This window comes from Heptranchias perlo, chromosome 22 (assembly GCF_035084215.1).
Source record: "Heptranchias perlo isolate sHepPer1 chromosome 22, sHepPer1.hap1, whole genome shotgun sequence".
In the NCBI taxonomy this organism is placed as follows: domain Eukaryota; kingdom Metazoa; phylum Chordata; class Chondrichthyes; order Hexanchiformes; family Hexanchidae; genus Heptranchias; species Heptranchias perlo.
Window position 1 is genome coordinate 49285242 of NC_090346.1, and position 23470 is coordinate 49308711.

At 43.2% G+C, this 23470-nt stretch overlaps 1 protein-coding gene across 2 annotated transcripts in view; it reads left to right on the plus strand.

The window, feature by feature from the left end:
- adcy9 (adenylate cyclase 9) overlaps positions 1-20990 on the plus strand; it is a 124056-nt gene extending 103066 nt beyond the window's left edge. The window contains exons 3-10 of one of the 2 annotated variants that reach the window (XM_068003584.1): positions 428-532; positions 1267-1466; positions 4368-4470; positions 9424-9629; positions 11568-11727; positions 13430-13578; positions 15129-15167; positions 16347-20990. In XM_068003584.1, the coding sequence (XP_067859685.1) occupies positions 428-532; positions 1267-1466; positions 4368-4470; positions 9424-9629; positions 11568-11727; positions 13430-13578; positions 15129-15167; positions 16347-17505 (2121 nt within the window). In that variant the 3' untranslated portion in view covers positions 17506-20990. The remainder of the gene's footprint in view (positions 1-427; positions 533-1266; positions 1467-4367; positions 4471-9423; positions 9630-11567; positions 11728-13429; positions 13579-15128; positions 15168-16346) is intronic. The other variant, XM_068003586.1, reaches the window with a different exon arrangement.
- Positions 20991-23470: the final 2480 nt, after the last annotated feature.

A 23470-nucleotide genomic window follows, 5' to 3' on the forward strand; every position in this document is an offset into this window, starting at 1 on the left:
CCCATCTTCATGTGCGAGTCTAGACAGTGAGTGCCATCATGCTATTCAACCATAGAGGATATCACAGCATAGCCCTCCACTAGGGAGGGAGAGAATATTAAGTACCAGAAACCCTGGATGATTTTGTGTTTTTTTCCCTCCTAGCTAAGTGCTGCTGAAGCCAATTGTAGCACCTATCAGCTGAGAGCAACTAAGCACAAAATTTTCTGGACAGACCACTGAAGTGAAGAATGCAAAAACACTTGTACATTCCTTTCAAATATATCAAACCCTAGCTAGTGAGAGTGGGTGGCTCACCGTGCATCTGCTAACTAAGCGACAGTTGAATTGAGATGGGGCATAGTGTTATGAGGACTCTACTGAATAATATTTGAGGCCTCTTGTAAAGATGTTCCTTTTAACCTGTATCCTGCCTTTTCTTTTCCAGCCTATGTGTCCATCCTGCAGTGTCATGCTGGTCCCTGGACCCGATGCCAGCATAGAGGAAAGCACTGTGCAGAATGGCTGTCAAGATGAGCGCAAAATTGCCAAGGTACCAATCGACAGCAGACGTAGACTTTGTAGCACCAAAACTTGGCACAAGGTGCAACTTCTTAAAAAAAAAAAAAAAAATTTTAACAGAGTGCAATTAGAGGATTTTTTTGTTGTTTTATATCCAATCGTATAATTTTCCAGCTGAGTTTGGGCTCGGACTCTGAAGTATTACCACACTGCTCTAAGCATGTGTCGTGGTGATGTCTTGATTTATTAATGGTTTCAATACAGAAAAAGTTATGGGGAAGTTAGGTAAGTAAATGATGGAGAAATTAATAGACAGATATGCTGATGGGGTTAGATGAAGTAGAGAGGGAGAAGGCTTGTGTAGAGCATAAGCATCAGCATAAGGTAGTTGGACTGAATGGCCTGTTTCTGCACTGTTAATTCTATATAAAGTTACCATTTCCTAAATAAAGGTGCAAACATTTCAACTATGGCATTTTTCATCTTGAGCTAGAATTGTATGATTATAAAAGTAATTAAGACAATTTCTCAATAGGCTTTGATTACATGGTGTAGTAGAGACCATTTACTTCAATATATTTAATGTTTCAGGATCTCTTGCATAAGAAATTTTTTGCCCACCTTTCACATTGGGTGTATTTGCTGTGCAATCGCTAGAATTTATCCAAGAAGGCTTCAAGCACAGGTTAACTGTGTAACAGCTTCTAAATGTGCCTTTTGTTCTGTAACGTGGTGAGGTCACCGAGCCATTTCTCTCTCATGTAGGCACCATCAGCAGGGCGAAGTCTAAAGGCCCAAAACGGCCTGCTGAGCCCCCCAGAGGAAGAGAAGCTAAACAACAGCCAGACATCACTGTTTGAGATGTTGCAGAGCGAGAGGCAGCTGGATGGACTGCTTCCGCTGCGCTCCAAGCAGATCCGGGAGAAAACGGACGCTCAGTTTGTCAGTGTCATTAAGGAGGACAGGTATGTTTTGTTAGGCGGGTAGATGGAATTGAGCTACAGATCAGCCATGATTTAAATGAATGGTGGAACAGGCATGAGGGGCTGAATGGCCTACCCCTGTTCCTATGCAGTTAGGAGCAGGAAGTACTTTAAAACAACTTTGCATCCATTTTTATGGCTTATGCTGTACATTGTGAAGTTCCCCTGCAGTGTTGAGTGGGCAGTAATTCCCTGCCCATGTCAGTTCTCCAAACTGTGTCTCTAACCAGTGATACTAACTATAAGCAAAGTAATGAAGGCTAATTGGGTTGCCAGTAATTGTAGAAATATCCTTTACAGCATTTCAGTGGGGTATACCTGCGCCTTAACAAACTGCTATTTAACCATTTTGAAGGCTGCAACAACATTTCAGATTTTACTTTTCCCCCCATTTTCTTGCAACTTCCTTCAGCTGAGGGGGATGGGGTGCGAGCTTTCTGCCTTCGATTGTGCTCAGCTGGCTGAAGGCACAGTTCAAGCCACGCAGTGCCAGCTTTTTGCTGTGCACTGTATTGACTTAGCAATTCTGAGACACAGTGGAATTCACTGTGAGCAAGAAAGTCTGTTTGACCCAATGAGCTTGCCCTGCCGAATTCTAGCATCTCCCACAGTCTGTCATTCCCCCCCCTCTTTCCCAGAAACTTAAACACAGCGCATAGCCACTCTGGTCCCTAGTGGTTTACCTTTCCACCCACACAGGGTCCCAGCATTTTTACAGTTCTAGAAATGTTTAACTCGTAATGCGTTTGAGTTGAGTCAAAGACCACAAACAGCGTCTCAAATCCTGGCCATTTAGGTAGGAAGCCATAAGTATGCCAAACAACAGATGAGGAACCCGTACTCCGCCACTGCTAGCTTCCCCTGTGGGAGGTTCAAAATAACACTTCTTGGGTGCTGCCTGATTAAGTAATGTTCTGCAGTTCTGAGAGCAGTTACCAGCTCGTAAATAGAAGCAAGCTGCCTGACAAACAAGCGAGCTCTTGTTCTTGAGTCTTTGTCCAAACATTAGATGTCGCAAAGTGCGCCGACCTATTCGGGGCTGTAAAGAGAAATTAATTAATAGAATCTAAATATTAAAGATTGGCCTATGGCCAGTGAATTACTGCCTCCTGGATTCAGACTCTCTGTTTTGATTAATCATTTGGGGACACATCCAGGATAAATAATTGGGGACACTAGGAATTGCTGACAAGGAAATTGACAGCGCTCGGTCTTGGCTATAACTAGAGTCCTACGTGAAATCCATGACTGAATCCCATCCAAGTTAATATCTCCACACTTCCAAGCATGATGGGGGCCATGGTTGGAAATCAAGCTTCGGCTCCCTTCGACCACCTGATTACTGCAGTTTTTTTTTCTTTTGCTAGCTTGTTTTTCCATTTATTATTTATGCCGGATTGCAGTTCCATTTTCTCGTTTTGCTTGCTCTTTATTCTTTTATGGCAGAGTTCAGCCGTGCTTTATCTTAATCTACAGAACATGACTGTTAATTAGATTTGAACCCCCACCTGTTTCACCATTAGGGTTTCCACGTTAATGGTCACAGGCTTTATCAGATCGGAGAGACTTAAAACACTGAAGCACGCTAATTGTGAAAATAGAAATATAGCCTGATATGGTTTTCTTTTATTTATTAAAAAAAAAACTAGCTTTGGCTCGTTACCTGAAGAAATTAAGCTGTGTTCTACCGTTCATTTGAAGCAGAGATCGGTTTGCAGTGTGCCTCCAATTTTATAAGATTGGTATAATTCAAATACAGGTCTAGCAGATAAATCCTTATTAAGAGGAATGGAATGGGAACTTATACACATTTGGGGAAGAAAGTGTGCTTTTAAGATTTTGTTTTAAAGATTGTCCGAAATCTGTTAGAACTAATCCGCTGAAAGCAAACGTGAGCAGGTTCCTCTCCATGCCCTTCTCTCTGGTGTAGTTACCATTGAAAATTGCCTGCCCATGTGTGCATTCTCTGAAGGATTTCAGCACTCTTTGCCTCTAATCACAACAGTCTCAACCCCAGCGATTAATAACAAACAGGTTTAATCTATTTCTTGATTGCCCTCAAACTGTTGGGCTTTTCATTGAGGTTTACATGAGGAAGCTTTTTCACAGTCCTCACCCATGCTTCGCTTTCAGCAGGGCTGTGTTGGTATTAGACTTTACTTCATACCTCAAAGTTGTGCTATCTTCCACTCTTCCAACTTTAAGTGGAATGTTGTAGGGACTTTCAACTATATTAAAAGTGTGCTCTGTTCAGCATGCTCAGTGTCCATCCAACATAATGGTTTTAAAATGGTTAGGATCGGAAGAGTTATGAAGTGCAGCCCACAGCCAGATTCACTCTTCTCCCCCATCCCCGTCCCCAACAAAAGCTGCCAACAAATTGTCGCAGGTCTTATGTTTTGGGAAAATCCACCAATTCCAGCTTGGCCCAGTGGTAGCATTCTCTCAAAGGTCGTGTGTTCAAGCAGGATTTGAACACATAATCAAGGCTGACCCTGAGGGAGCACTGCACTGTCAAAAGTGCCGTCTTTTAGAAGAGATGTTAAATTGAGGTTCAGTTGGCTGTTCAAGTGGGTGTAAACGATCCCATGGCACTATTCAAAGAAGAGCAGGGAAGTTCTCCAGGTGTCCTGGATTACATTCCTCCCTCAACCAACATCACCAAAGCTACAATTCAGTGGCTGTGAAGCACTTTGGGACATCATGAGGACATAAAAGGTGCTATATATTTGCAAGTTTGTTCTTTTTTTTTTTAAAACGGCCGTTTGTCCATCTGCCTAATCTGTTTCTCCTCTTCTCCCACCTTCAATATGTAACTTGTGGCGATGAATTTTGGCCTTTCTGACATTAACACTGATTTGGCCTGTTTTTCTATATTTACAGGCTAATGGACGAATACTTCTTCAAACCTCCTATTAACAAATTCAGCTTGAATTTCTTGGATTCAGGCCTGGAGAAAGCGTATAGAGGCAGCTATCAAGATGAGGTATGAATGTAGCCTGCATTCATTAACATTCTGTATACTGACTGGATTGACTGCAGTGTATTTTGTGTAGTGCAATCTACTAAGCACAAATAATCCCTTAAACCAATGCTGTGTTCCTATTGTGCAGTCTTGTTCACCCTGGAGTAACAGTGTGTATGGCAGGACATTTAGCTATAACTTAAAATCAGTTCTTATATTAACCCTTGACTTGGGATAGCATTTGTGAGGTAACAATTTAGTTCTAATTGAATGTAGTGTGCTGTACATGTCTTCAGGTTTTGATTGTAAGTAGAACTAAAGAGGCTTTTTGGTCCATGACACCAATCCTCTTGTACCACAGTTTGCCCTTTTTTAGTATTCTGACAAACCAGGACTGAGGGCAAAACCGGAGGCTGCACATAATTTTAGATTGCCACTTCAAATCTGTTTTCCACACTCTTCCTGTACTCAATTTAAAATTTACCCCATATCAGGGCATGTACGCCAACTTTGGAGGATGACAGTACTGCGTGGTTTTGATTTTGTTTTAACAGCCCCAGAACTGAATTCCAGGTGGATGTGGAAGGAATAAGAATTATCAGTATAAACTGTCATAGTTGAGTTCACAGATATGACATACAAGCTGCAGTTGGGTCCAGCAGTTAGTTCTCAATAGCAGGAGTTCCACCTCCCTAATGGACATGCAGGATGGGAAAAAAGAACCCGAATGGGTAAATACGTTGGGGTCCCACAGCAGAACTATCTAGAGTTCACTTCACCATAGAGGAGGGCAATATTTTACATTAGGCAATAATTCCAGGGATTCACCTAAATCTCCATTGGGAGATTCCAAGGGATCCCAGTTTGTCCCAATGCCTAGATTCTACATTCTCTTGGAAGTCCTAGGCCTTGCCCAAACCTGGGAATATCCTAACTGCAGTGCTGTAAAAAGTGAGTCCAGACCGGAAGGAACTTGACCTAATTTGGGAATCTGTTCTGGCTGGACTCTATTGATCTGGATCCCAGCAGGTTTAAGTTGTAATACTGGTGCTACATTACTTGAACACAGTGTTGTGCAGCTTAAAGGTGGTCCATCAGTCATCTAGTGCTGGGGTCATTGGGAGTCCAAAAACCACTTGGAAGGGATTGGGTTGAAAGGGATATTTTTGTACCCAATCTAATTATGATCCCAAACTTTCAGGTTCTTGGACATTTCCACCACCCCATGTAGTTCATTGTTAAACTTCAGTTGCCTGATGCCTTGGGTTTTTTTACTCTGTGGCTGAAAATGTCACATTTTTATGCAAATCCCATCAGACCTGGTTTCCAGGTACTGACAACAGGCGTTGATTGCTGAAACCTCTTGTCATTAGGTGCTGACTGAAGTTGCACCGAACTCTAGGAGCTAGTTAAGTATTTGTTCTTCCCCAGAGTCAGTATGGCTATTAATGTAGCAAAAACCTGGTCTTATGGAGTCCAGTTCTTAAAAATCCCATACTGATATTTATAGTTTTCTGCACATTTTAGGACGACATCAACTTTTAAACTCTTCACTCTGCTCACTGTGCTGGGAAATTTATTTGGGACAAGTTTTGTGTTAAGTAGACATTTGAGGCTGGAGTTTCTCTTTTTAACCATTTTTAACTTTACAGTTCAACTGGATAAGCTACAAGTTCCCAACCAGTTCAGCCCTAGTTTTTAGAGGTTGGCACCTATGCCAGACCAGCTATCCTTCCTGCGAGGCTGCTGTTTCCTGTTACTAAATATCACACCTGGAATCAGAGGTTCAGGTTCTGGCTCTGTTCACGTTCCTGTCGGGCAGCTGAAACTATTGGTATTGGATCATCTATTAATCAAACAAACTGGGACTGGGGCTATTCATCTAGATAAATTTCAACTGGGAAAAGGTGCATCAAGCTCCTGACATAATGTACACCACACATGCCAGGACTGCATTTTAACTTTCATGAGTTCAAAGGGGCTGAATACATCTTGGGGGCTTGAATGGTGGATTTCTGACGGCTGGCTTTGACCCCTCGATTTAGGGGAGCACTTGTAGTGCAGAATTTCCATTTGGTGGCACGGTGCTGGCTTTGTTGCAAAATGGTGCATAGAATCAGAAATTACAGCACAAATCCAGGCTATTGTACCCCCTGTGCATGTTTATCCCAGGGCTTTCTGACCCGCATTGATTTGCTGCAATGATGCTAGGCTCTAAATGGAGCATGCTGTTTGAACATGTCCTTTTACAAGCCAGTAAATAAAGGATAGTTTTGTACCATGGCTGTCCTCTGATTCTTTGTAAGATGTTCTCCTTTTTCTTGGATCTCTCCTCCATCTACAACCAAGAGACCAGGCAACATGTCTGCACCGATGCTGATCTCAACCCAATTGCGAGAGAGCAGCTTGGGCAAACTTGCTCATTGTGTCTCCTTTCTTATGGGAAAGCACTCTGCCTCCACTTGCCAGTGTAACTGATCAAGAATCAAGATTGTGAATGCAATCCTCCACTCGAACACTGCATGCTGCAGAACACTGGGGTCTAGCTTGCTGCCCACTGAACTACATTCAACTGTGTCAGTTCTAAACAGACACCGATCATCCTTCATACACATGCCTCGTTGTACTACGGAAGATCTAATGTAGGTGACACGTCTGCCTATTCCAATAGAAATTTCAACATGTAAGCAAAGAAATGGATTATGTTGGAACAAATCAGTTTCCGATGAATCAGTGCTGTCTGTCCTGTGAACAGTCAGACTGAGAATGTAAATGGATAATCCATAGTAGCTGACTTAGGCTGTAAGTTTCTGAAATCAAATAGCCTGGGCGATAGCTTAGTAACAATGTTCTAACTTTCTGTGAATTTGATGCTCAATGCATTAACTTTGCTCTGTTTCCTTGCAAATGCTTCTCTCTGGTAATGCACTGCTATGTACGCAGTATCACACTTTTGACATAGACAACCTGTGCTGCTGATTGTGTCGGGTACGTGCGTAGTGGGGGAATGATCATGCTGCCCCCTACTGGCACTTTCACAAAAAGGGAATTTAGGCTTACATTCATATAGCACTTCACATCTCTCAAACATCTCAACACACTTCATATACAATGAATTACTTTGAAATGCAGTGACTGTTACATAAACAAACAAATTTTTAGAGAAACATTTTTTTTCTTAAGAACTATGTTTCTGTAGATAAGGTAGTTTTAGAATACAGGCCAGCCTGCTTTAAATAATCGATGCTATAAAAGGGGAGATTTTCCTTATAACATGAGGTGGGAGACGCTGCTCTGTGTCATGGCCTTGTGTGTTAGGTTTGACCAACCTACAGCTGCACAAATTAATGTATCCTGACATTACCTTACCTGCCCAAAACTGTCAGCCGAGTCTGAGTGTTTCCAGCATTTTCTGTTTTTATTTCAGATTTCCAACAACTGCAGTACTTTGCTTTTTGCTTTAAAATCTACAAGATGATGAGGCTATCTCAACCAGGCATAACGTAATTTAGAAATAAGTCTTGATTACTGGCTCGCTACCAGTGTAAGACTAATTGGTCTGTAAATTCCCTGATTCTTGTCTGATTCCTTCACCTGAAGCTATGCAACAACCAGGAAGTTTGCATGGTGTCCTGGACAACATTTATCCTTCAACCAATGCCACCAAAAAAAATTAGTTGGTCATTTAGCACTGTTGATGTTTGAAGGATCTTGCTGTGGATAAAATGTGCATGTGTTTGTCTGCACAACTGTGCACTTCAAAAAGAAATTCATGGGGCTGTGAAACACTTTGGGATATCCTGAGGATGTGAAATCGGTATATAAATGCTAGTTCGTTCTTTTGGTACGGGAAGTTATGGAGCTTCTAAAGTATCAGATTGAGTCTGTCCTATTTCCTTACTTGTTTGAGGGTGCACACATCTGCCTTGTAGACTGTTGATTCTCCTGTATACATAAACCAAGTTGAGAATGTGGAATTTTCCCACACACTGATGTGAAGCATTCATTTAATGAATCTTCACTGTCTAGCAGTTCCTCAAAGTATCTCAACCCAGTTTGTCCGTTCCTGGTCCTGTGATCTTTAGCACTGTACTTACTCTATTGACTCCATACATAGCAGCAAAAGGAATCAGGCTATACTTATGCCGGGCATACAGCAACCGCTCAACATTCTGCATCAACCCGAAAGGTTTGCACAGAATTCAGTGATAAAGCTTCCCCCCCCGACACTTTTGTCCGTGGAGCTGTTTCCTCGTATCATCACCTGGACTTTTCAGTTTAAATTCAGAAATAACCCTCACAAACCAGATGGTTGTAGCCTGCTGCAGGCTATGGGAAATATGACTCGTTCATTGGTAACCTAGTGCAGTTTTTCTTGAGCGTTCATGTGCTATCAGCACAATCAGTGCCACGCGATGTCCCTTTTACAACTGCATCTAGCTCTGTTCTTAATGACGAGTCCAACTTTGTTGTGGTTTTTTCCCATCTGCACAGAAATATAAAGCCCATTCTTTTCAACACTCCATTTTTCAAGGAAGGATGCAGGGACTGAGAGCTCTAATTAGAAAATTTGGTGAGAAAATTGGCTGTGTTAAAATGTTTACAAGTAGTGTGGGACTAGCAGTACCAAGGTGGCTTCCAAGGAAATGAATGGAAATTATCAAAGCCTTGGGAAGGGAGAGTGTAGGACGGTACATGAAGTAGCAAAAAATGGGCCCCAGGCATCTGAAATACTGTGGGATTGGGGATTGTAAGAAAGTAGCTTAATTGAACTTGGGTGTAACAGACTGATACCGTTGCTTGCTGTGTGAAGAACAAATTTATATGCATCAAGCATTTTATACCTGGAATGGTGTTTGTATGGATCATCAGTACCTTTCCCATCTGTTGTGCTTTATATGTTTGTGATGCCCTTGTATTTGATCTTGTTAAACGCATACAGTATTTTTTATTTTTGTTTCTTTCCCCCAATAGGTTGTGAACAATGCATCAGAGAAGACGTTTGCCAGTGCCACATTCAGTTCACTCCTTGATGTCTTTCTCTCCACCATAGTCTTCCTCTTTCTCTCCATCACATGTTTCATGAAGCAGGGACTGTGTACATCACCTTCGCATGCCTCTGTTGTGGTTTTTGTCCTTGCGATCCTGCTTCAAGTGCTTTCCTTGGTTATCTCCATCAGGTGAGGCAAGCATAAAGTGTGGAGGGCTGTGTGCAGTGGGGGTCCGTGCTTCATGAGAATGGGCTGGTGCAGAATGTCAACATCCTCCATAAATCACTGTGTAAATGTCTCAACGCATCTGCTGTAGCTCATCTGGGTGGTGCCCACAGGTTGTTCAGCTTTAAATGTAAAGAGGGTTTTTTTAAACAAAGCCGAATGCCTGTGCTACCAGAGCCCCCTGTGAAGGTTCCTGAAGCAATGTTGAATTTTGTATGTTATGTAACAGCTTAACATGGTCATGAGCCTCTACTTTTTAAAATTCAAAATGTCTAAACAGACAATTGGGCTTTGGGTTTGAGTCCTTGGTTTAATTTCAATATCTAATCAGATGTCTGGGTTGCTATGTGATTATTACCAGTTCATGTTATGGGCTACAGAATTGGGTTGTTGTATGTTAAAATACAGAAATGAAATCTTAACAGGCGACCTCGTTACCACCGAACCAGCAGCCCCAGGGAATCTTAACGCACGCACAAGAGGGAGATTAGACCACGGCAAGCACAATTATCAAGTAGCAGATTTTTCAGATGTCAGGCTTGCTTAATAATCGAAAGATGTTGCACATTCTGTGGGTGTCCTGGTATTGTGGTTAAAGACATCAGCAGCTGCCTTGGCTAACCCTCTAATTGTAGAGGAAGGAAAAGAATTCAAGGTAGTAATGGACTTTGTGTTGAAGATTTTAAGATTCTAGTCTGACCACAGTCTCTGAATTTTTTGTTTTTCCATGTTTCCAGCCTACCGCCAGTGATACAGTTGGCCAACTCCCATAAAATGGCCATGGTAACGAGACCCCAGCCAGTTATCTGCGAATTGTGTTTGGGCCTCCCCACAAGTTTGGACAGTGGGGTGGGGATTGAATGTATACCACTGCAATCTGTGTGCTGGAGTTCTAATGTGCTACACAACAAAATTTCTATCATCGTTCAATTGTTCCTTGACTCCTTTCTCCTCTTTTCCCCCCCCCCCCCCCCACCCCCCACTTCCTTCCTGCCAGGATGGGGGTTGGGGGTGATGTAAAACATTTTATTTCTTTTGGGTGGGAAAGATCATCCGGAATTTGAGCTAAACACTTCGCGTGTGAATCTGTGTCCACCCTGTCAGATCATGTACATAAAACCACTGCACTGTTCCCTGGTTTCTTAAATTCTATAGCATGCTTCAATTTTACCTCAATAACCCAGGCAATAATACACTGAATTGCAAATCATCAACCATGTTTCAATACAGGCGATCGAACAGTTCCCTTTTTTCCAAGTGACTTATCCAGCTCTGGTTATTTGAGTTTGTCAGCTCCAGCCTTTACTGGAAAGCTACCTACACCTCCATCTCCTAGAAATGACACACTAGCAGCAGAGTGCGATCAGTGAAGAACAATTGAAACGTGTCAGATTTGATGCTTGTTCAATAACCTGTTTTGGATCGGTGTGTGTGTTGTGCAAAATTATTAATATATCCACGCAATTGTGACAGTGTTAGAGTTTGCAAATAAATATAGGATGTCCTCCATTTTTTTTGCAATAAAAACAAAAAGCAGGAAACACTCGTCAGGTCAGACAGCATCTGTAGAGAGAGAGAGGGGTAGGGTTAATGTTTCAGGTCAGTGACCTTTCATCTTTTTGTTTATCCTTCTGAGCTTTCTCAGTTTGTGCTAAAATACAGAATAAGAGTGCAGGTACATTCAAGGTTCTATACAGCTACATGGTTCTCAATTGGACCTGATTATTAGTTAGCAGGACCATGGTTATATGTGTCCTGCACTTCTTTACCATGCTAAAGTTCAATGTATAGGCAAGTGGCTGCAGCTGTGGTAAGCTGCAGTAGGTTTATGAACTACCTTTGGGATAGCTGGTTTAATGCACTATCCATCTGTTCTAACCTCAGCTCAATGTTCCATTGTAGAATGGCCTTTTACCTGGATGAGGTGATGCCGTGTACCAAAAGACTGATGAGGGCAATCTCGGGCTGGCTACCCCGTCATTTTGTCGGAGCCATTCTCATCTCTCTCCCTGCTGTCGCTGTGTTTTCCCATTTCACTTGTGAATTTAAAACAAATGTAAATGTGAGTATCCTTAGATTATCAAAGGGGGAAAATTCACAAAACAATTGGTGAATCTATTTTGTCTAAAATATCCTTAATTCTAGTTGAATGCATTGCTGCTTTGGGTTATCGGAAATGCACTGCCTGAAAGGGTGGTGGAAGCTTTTAAGTATGTATCCAATTCCCTTTTGAAAGTTACTACTAAATCTATTTGTAGGGCTATGGGGAAAGAGCTACGGGAATGGGCCAAATGGCCTCCTGTGCTGTACGATTCTATGATCGTACCACTGTTATATTCTGATTTAAGACAGAACATTGAGAGAAAGCATCTTACTACATTCTTTAAAATAAAAACACTTTTTTGCAGCACATTGTTGATTTTTGCAGACTGGAAGCACTGTGCTGAATTATGTGATCTCTGCTAATTTGGCATAGGCTGGGAGTCAAACCTGAGATTAGTGTTTTAACCAAGCCATAGAGAGCAAAGCTCCCTGGTTCGATTACTGCTCTGCACTGTTAGCTAGGGTGGCCGCTGATTCAACATAGACCAGAAATTGAGGCCGGGGCCTTCTAGTCTGTGTGGCTCATCTATCTGCCGATTTTTACCAACTGAGCTTTGCACGTGATGGCAAGGGTCAAGGTGTTCCACAAGGAGGGAGGGTGGGTCACCCCAGGTCAGTGATAGTGGCATGGGCAGAGATCTGGAGTAGGAAGCCTTTGACCCGTCCCAGGCTGGAGTTGGAGCTTGGCACAAGCAGCACCAGAGGGGAAGGTCTGAAAATGATGACTGAGGGTAATATTGGGAAGTTTGCTACAGTTAAATTTACAGAAACCTCACACTACTTTAGCTCTTAGTAAAGCTTCTTGTGCTTTTGTTGGCAGTGGATCCTTTCACTAATAGGCTATCAGTGCCTGAATAAACCCTTAATTACCAACTAGATAATTTAAAACTTTTATTAGATCTTGACCAGAGTTCCCGTGTTTCTCTTCTGATTGAAAATCTCAATACTGAAAGGGTTAGTGTCCCTAATGAAATAAGATGCACTAGGCTTCTCTTTACACCCCTCCCTCTCCACCTATGCTTAAGATTATCAATGATAAGTACTCGTAAAAGTGTGCGAGAGGGCTTCTTGATAGCTCAGTGGGTAAATAGGCTTCATGATGTGGTTCTGTACAGGTGTCCCAGGTCCTTTTCCTGATCTGTGCTGAGTGAGCTGATCTTCCGAATGGCAGAGGGAGTTTTGCACTTTGGGCTCAATGTCCCCAGGCTAGGGAAATATTCAGCCAGGGCTCCTGATTATAAAATGAACCCAGCTGAAAAGTTCTGTGGCGGGTGACAGAATTGGACTCTGCTATAAAGCCGCTCAGTTGAATAGACTGTGGTCAAACATTCGCAGTGTGGATCTGTACGTGGAGTGGTCGCTTGAGACTGCTGCTGCCGCCTCAAGGGGAGAAGGAGTTCCGTTTATTTAAATAAAATTTCAGCCATTGCGTCTAGAATAACATGGATTTCATACATAAATGTGAATCTCCCTCCTATGTGTCCTGATCAGTATAGAGCATTATTTGGAGGGCGGTGTTGAAGGGCTGTCACTCCTGGTTTGTGTGTATTCTATAGGTCGCATAATTGGGTCTCCACTTTAAAAATATCCAGCTTTACCTGGCTCACCGGTTATCGCCTTAAATACGCTGACGTATTTTTTACTTGTGGCTTTCTCTACAGGTTACCATGTTCTTCTGTTGTGCAATGATCATCACTTTCATTCACTACTGCAATTTCTGCCAGTTGAGCTCCTGGATGAGATTCTCTTTGGCTACTATAGTAGGCGTAATGCTTCTCATCCTACTCTACGTCACATTATGTCCTTCCACGTAAGTATGGTATCTTTTTCACTTGGTCTGATACGAGGCTGGATTCCTTCACAAATGTTGGTTCTTTACCCCTGGTGCTTTGAACTTCACTGTTTGGTGACTGGGTTTTATGAAAAAAAAGCATCAAGTAGAAGTTGAGGCATTAAGTGGTAGGACTTGGGTTTACACCTGCAGTGCACCACCAGCAGAGGGCAGGGGAGTGTCGCAGTGACTGGTTTCAGAGATGCGGGAGCAGTTCAGCTATCACTCTGAGGGGAGAGGGCACCTAGCCCTGGGAGAGGAGAGCATATCTTGGAAGGGACTGGTGGGGAGCTTGGCTTCAGGTGGAACAGAGAACTATAACGGTCAGTCCACCATGCTACAAGCATTTCCTGCACAGCCAAGGCGAATAAACTTGAAAAATGGGTATTCTTGGATTCAAGCTTGCAACTGTCTAGTTTTCAAATCCAGTTGTCATCATTTGAACTCCCAGGAGGAACTTCCATTGCTTTAACCTATCTTCAAGATTAAGTCTTGTCACACCTCAAAGAGCGGCCTCCTTGGGTGTTGGACCTCCAAAAGACAGAAATTGATGGGGTCAAATAACCACTTGTCTAATAAGTTAATTCAGTATCTAAATACCAATGAAGAATAAGTAACCAGAAAACAAACAATCATATCCCTCAAATTTCTGAGCTAGAAAATATTCTCAGCTAGAAAGAACGTCACATTAAATTCTATAATTCTGTGGGGGCGGGAGGGGGAATCACTAAACCTCTGTGCAAGAAGTTTTCCCCAGATAGGCCTGCCCTTCGATCTGGGGCCTGGGGTTTGAGTTAGAAATTGCACCTGAGCTTGGGTGCTGCTGATTCCCAACTGATGCTTGCACCAACCAAGCCAGGCTGTTTGAAGTGTTTGCTGATCTTGGGTGTTGATGCTGCAGCCCAGACCCAGGCAAATGACCATTTGTTCAGCTGATGGGCTGATAATAGGCAGTGCTACACTGACAGCTTCAGAAAGAACTACAGGTCCACTGTGGGAAGTAAGATGGGAATATCTTTTACACCATGTAAATAACTGAAAAAAGAGGCACTATTGAAGAGAGAAGGAATAATTAAAGGACTTTCATATAGCATGTCCACCATGGGAGTTAGAACAAAGTTATAGCATAAATATCTGGGAATGAGGTTTTGGAATAACTGGGAATGAGATATTGGAGAGGGAAGAGTAAAGTTACTTGCATCTAAAGCAGGTTCTGTTTTGCATCATTGGGTGAATCTCGAGAGTAAAACAGCGTTTTTTGATAAACATCAAAATCCACATTCCTGGTCCCAGGTGCCTGTGAGCAATGGCACAGGAGGTCTACCTATGCCGTTAATAAATGAGAAGTTAACAGGACAATTAATGTCTTATGGGTAAAAGAATGGTCAACCTGTACACAGTGCATGTTAAGCTAAACAGTTTGGCTGTAAGATTAGATGGCTTGGGAAGTGAGAAGAAGGAAAGTGGGGGATCTTATGCACCCATGACAAAGAAAACTGGTTTCAGATTTATTTTTTCTTTGCTTACAGCTTGCTGGAAACCCAATCTGACACTCTAGAATCATTCGGGTAAGATTTAAGGTTCATTATTGTGACTCTTAAGAAAGTCTGCTTTGAGCAACTGATTTAACAAATGCTTCTTTCTCTCATACGTCAATCATTGCAGGATACCAGTTGATGTTGATCTATATCTTTTGCATCCACCAGGGAAATGGAACCTCCTTTTGAATGTCTCATTTGAAAAATGACATTTCCAACAGTACTGTCATTTGAATGATGGCACCTCTGACAATGCTGCACTCCCTCAGTACTACATGGAAATGCCAGCCCAGATTATGTGCTGACACTTCAATGTAGTACTGAAGGAGTACAGCATTGTCAGAGGTGCCATCATTCAAATGAGATATTTAAACCAACAGGCCCCATCTGCCGGTTCATGTGGATGTAAAGGATTCCACAGCAGTTTTTGAAGAAGAGTAGGGAGTTCTCTTGGTGTCCTGGCCAATATTCATCCATCAACCAATATCATTAAAACAGATAATCTTGACACTGATCTCATTTTCTGTTTGGGAATCGTGTGCAAAATTGGTTGCCACATTTGCCTACATAAGTGATTATACTTCAGAAGTAATTCGTTGGCTCTGAAGCGCTTTGGGAAGTCCTGAGGACACGAAAGACGTAAGATTCTTATCGCTGCCCTTGGTAAATTGTAATATTTACACAGTGTTGTCACTAGGATTTCAGTAATGCAGGGATGTGAAATCTTCACACTTGAGCTGTATAGATATATAGAGAGATAAGAGAGAAAGATTTAGATCTATCTCTGGATCTCGATCTATCTCTAGATTGCTATATCCCTTCAAGCGCAGGCCGTGTCTTCTGGTTTTACTGTTCTGGAAAAGGTGAGACAGCTTGTCATGGTCTACATTATCTCATGCCTTTAGAATCATAAAAAACAGCAATCATATCACCCCTCAACCTTTTTTCCAGTGAGAACATGTCCAATTTACATAATCCCTCCATCCCCTCAATCATGCTGGTTGCTCTCTTCTGTATCCTTTCAATATTATCTAACGTTAGATAATGTGATGCATACAGGCTAGCATCAATGTATATTGCAGGTAAATCTTTGGTCTGAATCCATTCTATTTAGTAAAACATGACATCTGTCTGTCTGTTGCTTGTAGGGGAAAAAAAACTCACTCACTTTCTTTCTTTCTCTCTTCCCCTCCCCCCACCCCCCCCAAGCAGAGAAGTTGGGTGCAATATTTCAATGTCAGGTTGGAGTTCAAAGAATCTGGAGCTGATCAGACAGGAAGTGATTCTGGATATTGTCCTGTTGCTTCTGCTAGTCTGGTTCCTGAACCGGGAGTTTGAGGTCAGTTACCGTCTCAATTACCATGGAAATGGGGAGGCAGATCTTCATCGTCACAAGATACAGAGCATGAAGGACCAAGCAGACTGGCTCCTTCATAACATCATCCCAGCCCACGTGGCCGATCAGCTCAAGGTGACTCCTCATTACTCCAAAAACCACGAAGACGTTGGGGTCATTTTCGCCAGCATAGTCAATTTCAGCGAGTTTTACGAGGAGAACTATGAAGGAGGGAAGGAGTGCTACCGGGTGTTGAATGAACTGATTGGTGATTTTGATGAATTACTGGGCAAGCCTCAGTACAACAGCAATATTGAAAAGATTAAAACCATTGGAGCTACCTACATGGCAGCTTCCGGGTTGAATCCATCGCAGCGACGAGATAGCAACCATCCGCACAGTCACTTGCAGACACTGTTTGAGTTTGCCAAAGAAATGATGAGGGTCGTGGATGAGTTCAATAAGGACATGCTGTGGTTCAACTTCAAACTGAGGATTGGTTTCAACCACGGACCCCTCACTGCAGGAGTTATTGGCACTACGAAGCTACTGTACGACATATGGGGCGACACTGTCAACATTGCTAGTAGGATGGACACTACAGGAGTGGAGTGTAGGATCCAGGTGAGTGAGGAGAGCTATCGAATATTAAGCGAGATGGGCTATGACTTTGATTACCGGGGGACGGTCAATGTTAAGGGCAAAGGTCAGATGAAAACTTACCTGTACCCAAAAAGCACAAACAGTGGGATCATCCCATCACACCAGCTCTCAGTGTCCCCCGACATCCGAGTGCAAGTGGACGGAAGCATTGGGCGCTCGCCTACGGACGAGCTTGCCAACCTTGTGCCTTCTCTGCCAGTCTCGGACAGATCTTCTCACTGCTCAGATAACACTGAGCCTAAAGACTCGCTTTCTGCTCGTCAGAAGGTCAAGAAAGAGCAGGTCAAGGAGGCAGGTGCCAAAGTGGGCGACGAGGATCCAGAGGAAACAGATGAACTGACAAAGCTACAAATTTCTAGCCATCTATGATGCAGCTTTTCATACCACAAACTGGCTTCACCCGGTAGGAACCAGTTCACGTTGGTAGTGTCTGTGCGTGACATGATGATTATTCCCGGTTTTTAATATTTTCATTTTACGTCCTGATTTCTGTGTAGATCACAGTAACGCAGGAGCCAACTCCATTGCAAATGTCTGTGCTGTTTGTGGATATTAAGTGCCTTTGGAAAAACTGAGGCCTACACGCCAGGTAAAATGGAAGGAGGTCACGGAAAGCATGGCTTAATTTAGAACCCTGGATAAAGCTGTGGTTATAACCTTCCCCCACCCCCACCCAGTCTCACTTTTTCCTTGTTGTAGTTTTGTTTCTTTGTATTTTTGTACCTGTAGTTACTGTAATGTTTAATCTGAGCTTCTGAAAAAAAAACTAAGGCTGGATGTCCATGGATGCCAGTAGTACACTAAGGGGTAGGGATGGGAAGAATTTGGCCATGTGAATTATTAACTAGCTCTAAATGAGTCCTGACTTGCCAGTATTCCAAAGGGTCTAGATATCAACGTGCCACTTAAAGCTTCAGGACACAGCATCCATCTTTTACTTTCCTTGACTGTACCCGCATATTGAGAGCAGTCTGTAGACTGGGTTTCAGACACTCTTACCCAAGTTGGTGTCCAGGGAGGTGTGATTCTTTCAAAAGTTGGGTCAGTAGAAGTCTTGAGCCCAGAGTGTTTTTTCAGATCTGTATGTGATAGGTTTTGAGGGTTGAATGGTCTTGTTCAGTATGATGGGTTGTGTTGATGTAGATCTCGGCACTAGATCCAGGTTAGAGTACCAGAGGCCTTTTGCTTATTCCCAAAAGTTAAATGTTAAATGCCCCAAGACACTCTGATTCCTTGATATCTGCTTTCAGTTCTGAAAGTCACATTTAGAGATGAAGGGAGAAAGAAGCTGGAAGCGTAGAATGAGGCAGGACTAGTAGCCGAACTAGTGGAGACCCTGGTTCCTGAGCAGGTTCTAGTCATTGGTCCACCTAATATTTAAGCTTCCTGAGGGATATTCCTGCCCTGCAGCAGCCAAGCAGATTGCTGCGATAACATATCAATATTCCAATCTTCGAAGAGGGGAAAGTAATAGTCAGATCGCTGCACTACAGGAGCATTTCTGCCAAGCCAGATGTAGTGAAACATTCCCAGAAGCAGTGGAGTTATCTCTGTCCCTTCCTGTTCACACAAGGGAAGCCATTGGAGATGTGATAAAAACTGTCTCCAGCAAAGATTTTATTTAAATTAGTTTTCTGAGGGTTAGATTTAAATTCATAACAGCAACAAGTGACATTTATTTCATGGTGTGACCATTTTTGATGCTATTATTAAAGGGTTCAGTAAATGTCCCATCATTGCATATACCTGTGCGTGTGCTGATGGGATATTATGCAAATAATGGCACCTCTCCTCTATCCTCCCAAATCGAATAAAGTCCAGTATTCTAAATTTGAGGCAAGTTTTCACACCAGTTCTTAGGGTGTACGTGGAAACACACTGAATTGTCTGCATCCCTCCTTCAAAGTATATATATGGTCGAGCTTTGTAATACAAAAATACTGAATTTTAGCACAACAGAATGGAACCAATGGTGTCAATTGAGTTTTCCCCAACTATTCTTCACTCCCCAACACTTCTGTTTCACTCATTTCCAGCACAAACTCTGTATATTGTATTTTTTTTAAATCTCTGGTTTTGTTTGAAACTCTTAGGTTATGTGTATTAGAACTCAGCGGCACAATAGGTGTTGACACTTTGATACTGTATCGGGAAATGTAAGGCTTTGTTGGGTGTCTTTCCCCAACCTTGGGTTTGAATGGGTGACTATTTTAAACGTCCAAATTGAAGATACAGTTTCAGGTAATGAGAGTATTATATGCAATAACATTAGACATTTGTAAGAATGACAAACCAGTGTTGGATTTATGAGATGTTTTATTCAGCAGTATTACACTGAACAACCCCAAAATCAGCATCAAGGGAACTTGTTCAGCACGGGTCAGTCAGCAACTGCACATCCAAGGGGGCACATTCATGCAGCTTGCGTACCTCTCACTAAGTTTCCAGTCACTTGACCTGATCAATTGCTCAGCAGCAGTGAGCGTACACACGATACAGCTGTGACCAAATTGGGCACTTGGGTAAAAATCAATGGATGAGATGAATTCAGTAATCCCTTTTAACAGATGGTATCTTTTTCATTCCTGTAACCAAAATTCTTGAGTCTGGAGGGATGCGTCTTTAGCTGTGAGCCTGAGAGAGAAGCTTACGGTCCATCATCTAATCACTTGGGTAGTAGGAGCAGAAGCCCTGCAGATGTTTTTGAGCCCTGCAGATATTTTTGAGCCCCAAGTGCAGAGTTTGCTCTGATTGCCTTTCTGCCCACAATGATCCACCAGCATCAATCAAACTGAAAAATTGAACTGTTAAATGACACTGATAGGAAGTGGAATGAAGATATCCTGTGTTAATAAAAAGTATATTTTATCCCATTTTTAAAAATATATTCTAGCCTTTTGTCTTGAGCCCAGAAATAATGGCCTAAGATTCCCCCCCTCCCTTGTTGTGATTTGCCACCATATTAACATCACCTGGACCACCTCAGCACCTCACACTAAATTTCGCCCCCACCCCACCCAGCGCAGAGCCCGAAAAATCTGAACGAGAAGCATGACCTGATTAAATAGACGAGTTAAAATTTCTCTCAGATAAATCGTTTTTGCAGTTTATTACCTAACTATTATGCAGAAGGTTTGCAGTGAGATGTTCACCTGCTGAATGTTTTAAGTACATTTTCTAGAAATGCACCAAACTGTTTTGTGTATGCACATTCTCTCTCCCTCCCCTACAGTATTGGTGGAGCAGCCTGCTTCCAGGCCTCTGCCAGTGTTGCTGTCAGTCACTGACACCTGGCATCCAATCAGCACAGCTGATGAAATGAAGCTTGTATCCCAGCATTCTGTGGAAGGCTGCAACAGGATGGACTACCGTTCAGTATTTTCCAAATAAATTTGCATACTTTTAAAATGCATAAATATTTTGCTGCAAAATATACAATTGTCCATAAGGAGTTTACCACAGTTGAAGTCAAGTATTGCAGCAATAAGCAGTGAACACTATGCCTTTTATGAAGATCTTTAAAGTGCTGCAGTGTGCCAAAACTAACCAGGAAAATAATGATTAATGCACATACCACCACTTTTTAAATGAAAAGGTGTTGGTTTTAATTACTGTCAGAACTGCAATATAGAATCTTCTATGTTTAAGTAAAACCCCATTTTGTAAAGTGTGCAGTGTACTGTATTCGTTTACACATGGACACAGCCACGATAAGCTCTGCCTAGTGTGCAGCAGTTCAGCCAGTGCCCCAGCGCTATTGAATGCGAGTTGCCCCAAGCTCAACAATTCCCTCTTTTTGATGCTGCTGAACATTCTGATTTGATGGTGTTGCAGGAGTAGAGAGAAGGGACGCTGAGTCACCAGTCCTGGGTGGGAGTCAGCTGAGCATTTCATACGTAGTTTCAAGGGCTGTCTCTCTCCAACTCCTCAACCCACCTCCATCAGGAATTAGCCACATCCCTACATGATACCTCATACAATCTTTGCAGATTCATCAAATGACACAGCCCCATCATTCTGGTACTTTTTTTAAAAAAAAATTTCTAAAGTGTGTAGTAATGGTAGACCTTTTTTTTAAGTGAGTCGCCCGTTTTTGAGCAATGTTGCCACATTTTGTTGTCGTCCCCTCCCCATCACTGAGCACATCACTGATGTAAAGAGTAGGCCACTGTGTGTTCTTTCACACACTGGTTGCTGTGTGCTGAGGCGCCCAGCACCACATGTTGAAATGCAAATTCTCTCTGGTTCATCTAAATCAGAGATTCAACGATGTAATAGTGTGAGCAGGGGTTGGGATTGGCCGGTGAGCTGGGATTACGATTGGGTGGTGAGCGGGGGTTGGGAGTGGGATTGGGTTGGGATTGGCTGGTGAGCGGGGGTTGGGGTTGGGATTGGCCGGTGAGCGAGGTTGGGGTTGGGATTGGGTGGTGAGAGGGGGTTGGGGTTGGGATTGGCCGGTGAGCGGGGGATGGGGTTGGGATTGGCCGGTGAGCGGGGGTTGGGGTTGGGATTGGCCGGTGAGCGGGGGATGGGGTTGGGATTGGCCGGTGAGCGGGGGATGGGGTTGGGATTGGCCGGTGAGCGGGGGATGGGGTTGGGATTGGCCGGTGAGCGGGGGATGGGGTTGGGATTGGCCGGTGAGCGGGGGATGGGGTTGGGATTGGCCGGTGAGCGGGGGATGGGGTTGGGATTGGCCGGTGAGCGGGGGTTGGGGTTGGGATTGGCCGGTGAGCGGGGGTTGGGGTTGGGATTGGCCGGTGAGCGGGGGTTGGGGTTGGGATTGGCCGGTGAGCGGGGGATGGGGTTGGGATTGGCCGGTGAGCGGGGGATGGGGTTGGGATTGGCCGGTGAGAGGGGGTTGGGAATGGCCGGTGAGAGGGGGTTGGGATTGGCCGGTGAGAGGGGGTTGGGGTTGGGATTGGCCGGTGAGGTGAGGGTGGGCAGTATTATTGTGGTGTAGTCACATGGGGCATTGATACCACCTGCAGTAATTTGGTTAATTATCCCCGTTGTACCAGGACCTTTGAGCATCCAAAGTTTGTTTTGTTGCAAGACACTGATTTGGAGTAGTTCTTGCTTTTTCACTTTCAGCCCAACAAAACATGCTGAATATTGAACCAGACGTGTCCAATTGGGCCAATACACTGCCTGAAGAAAACAATTACCGACCTGACAGTCACCCAGTGGCGTTTGCTAAATTACACAGCCACGGCCGCTGCAAGGAGGGGGCTGGGAACACTAAACCAGTCTAAGCACAGCTGCTGAGACCTGCCAGCTGCTGCTAGAGTATATTCCTAGCAGGCGGCAGGCGTGAAGGAGCAGTTCTCTGAGCAACACTACGTACAGTAACTGAGTGAGTGTCCTGACGGGAATGTGGGCCTTACACATTGTAGGAAGGGGAGTGCTGCTCTGCAGTCGGTCTGATTGTAAATACTTTGCCTATGCTTTGTTGACAGAACATGTATGTGAAATATTAAGCTATATGTATATAGATAAACTATATTATCTGACTTATTACTACCAATCTGTAATCAATTGTATATTAAAAACCATTTTACTGTGAATAACAGGACATGAGTTCACTGTAAATGTTCACAGTACAATCTGCCAATTGGAGTACAGTATTCATAATAAAGTTTTACATGAATGGAGCTGTGAGGCACAACTATTTAACCCCGGGAAGCTGGGAAATGCAAGTTGATTCATATTTAACTGGTAAGTTTAACAGTGGGCCATGTCCTTTTTTAAAACTGAGAGCATGCACCCCGCCCCCAAACTAATCAGCCATACAACAGCTCTAATAGTACTGAGCAGGGCTGCATTTTTATTCTCTTTTTTTCTTACCCTCGCCTCCCTCCCTCCACATACTCCTCTCTTAGGTAATTGGCCAGAATGTAAAAAATTGTCTTCCTGAATCAAAATCAGCAGAGGGGGGAGTTGTGGCGAACACTAGACAGGTGGTAAAAAGGAAGGGTCACTCTGATTCATCCGTGGCTATAAGATGAATCTGGGTCCATACTGAAGCATACCTCGTGATGCAATATTGTCTTCTATCTTGACTGTCTAACAGCAGTTCCCATAAGTGGATTGTTGTTCCCTGTGATCCAGAAGCTGTACCTTTTCTATACTCTGCCCTGTCCAGGTGTGTACTCGACTAACCGCTCAGCAATGTACTTGCTGCGTTCACCATTACCTTGTGTTACGCTGCGCAACTGTCCATGAACGGCAGATATAACCCCACACATCTGAGTTACAGAATTCATTTAGAAACAAATAGTAAAATAAAACAAACAATTGTATTATTTGCATAATACAAATACAATGAAAATGTCTA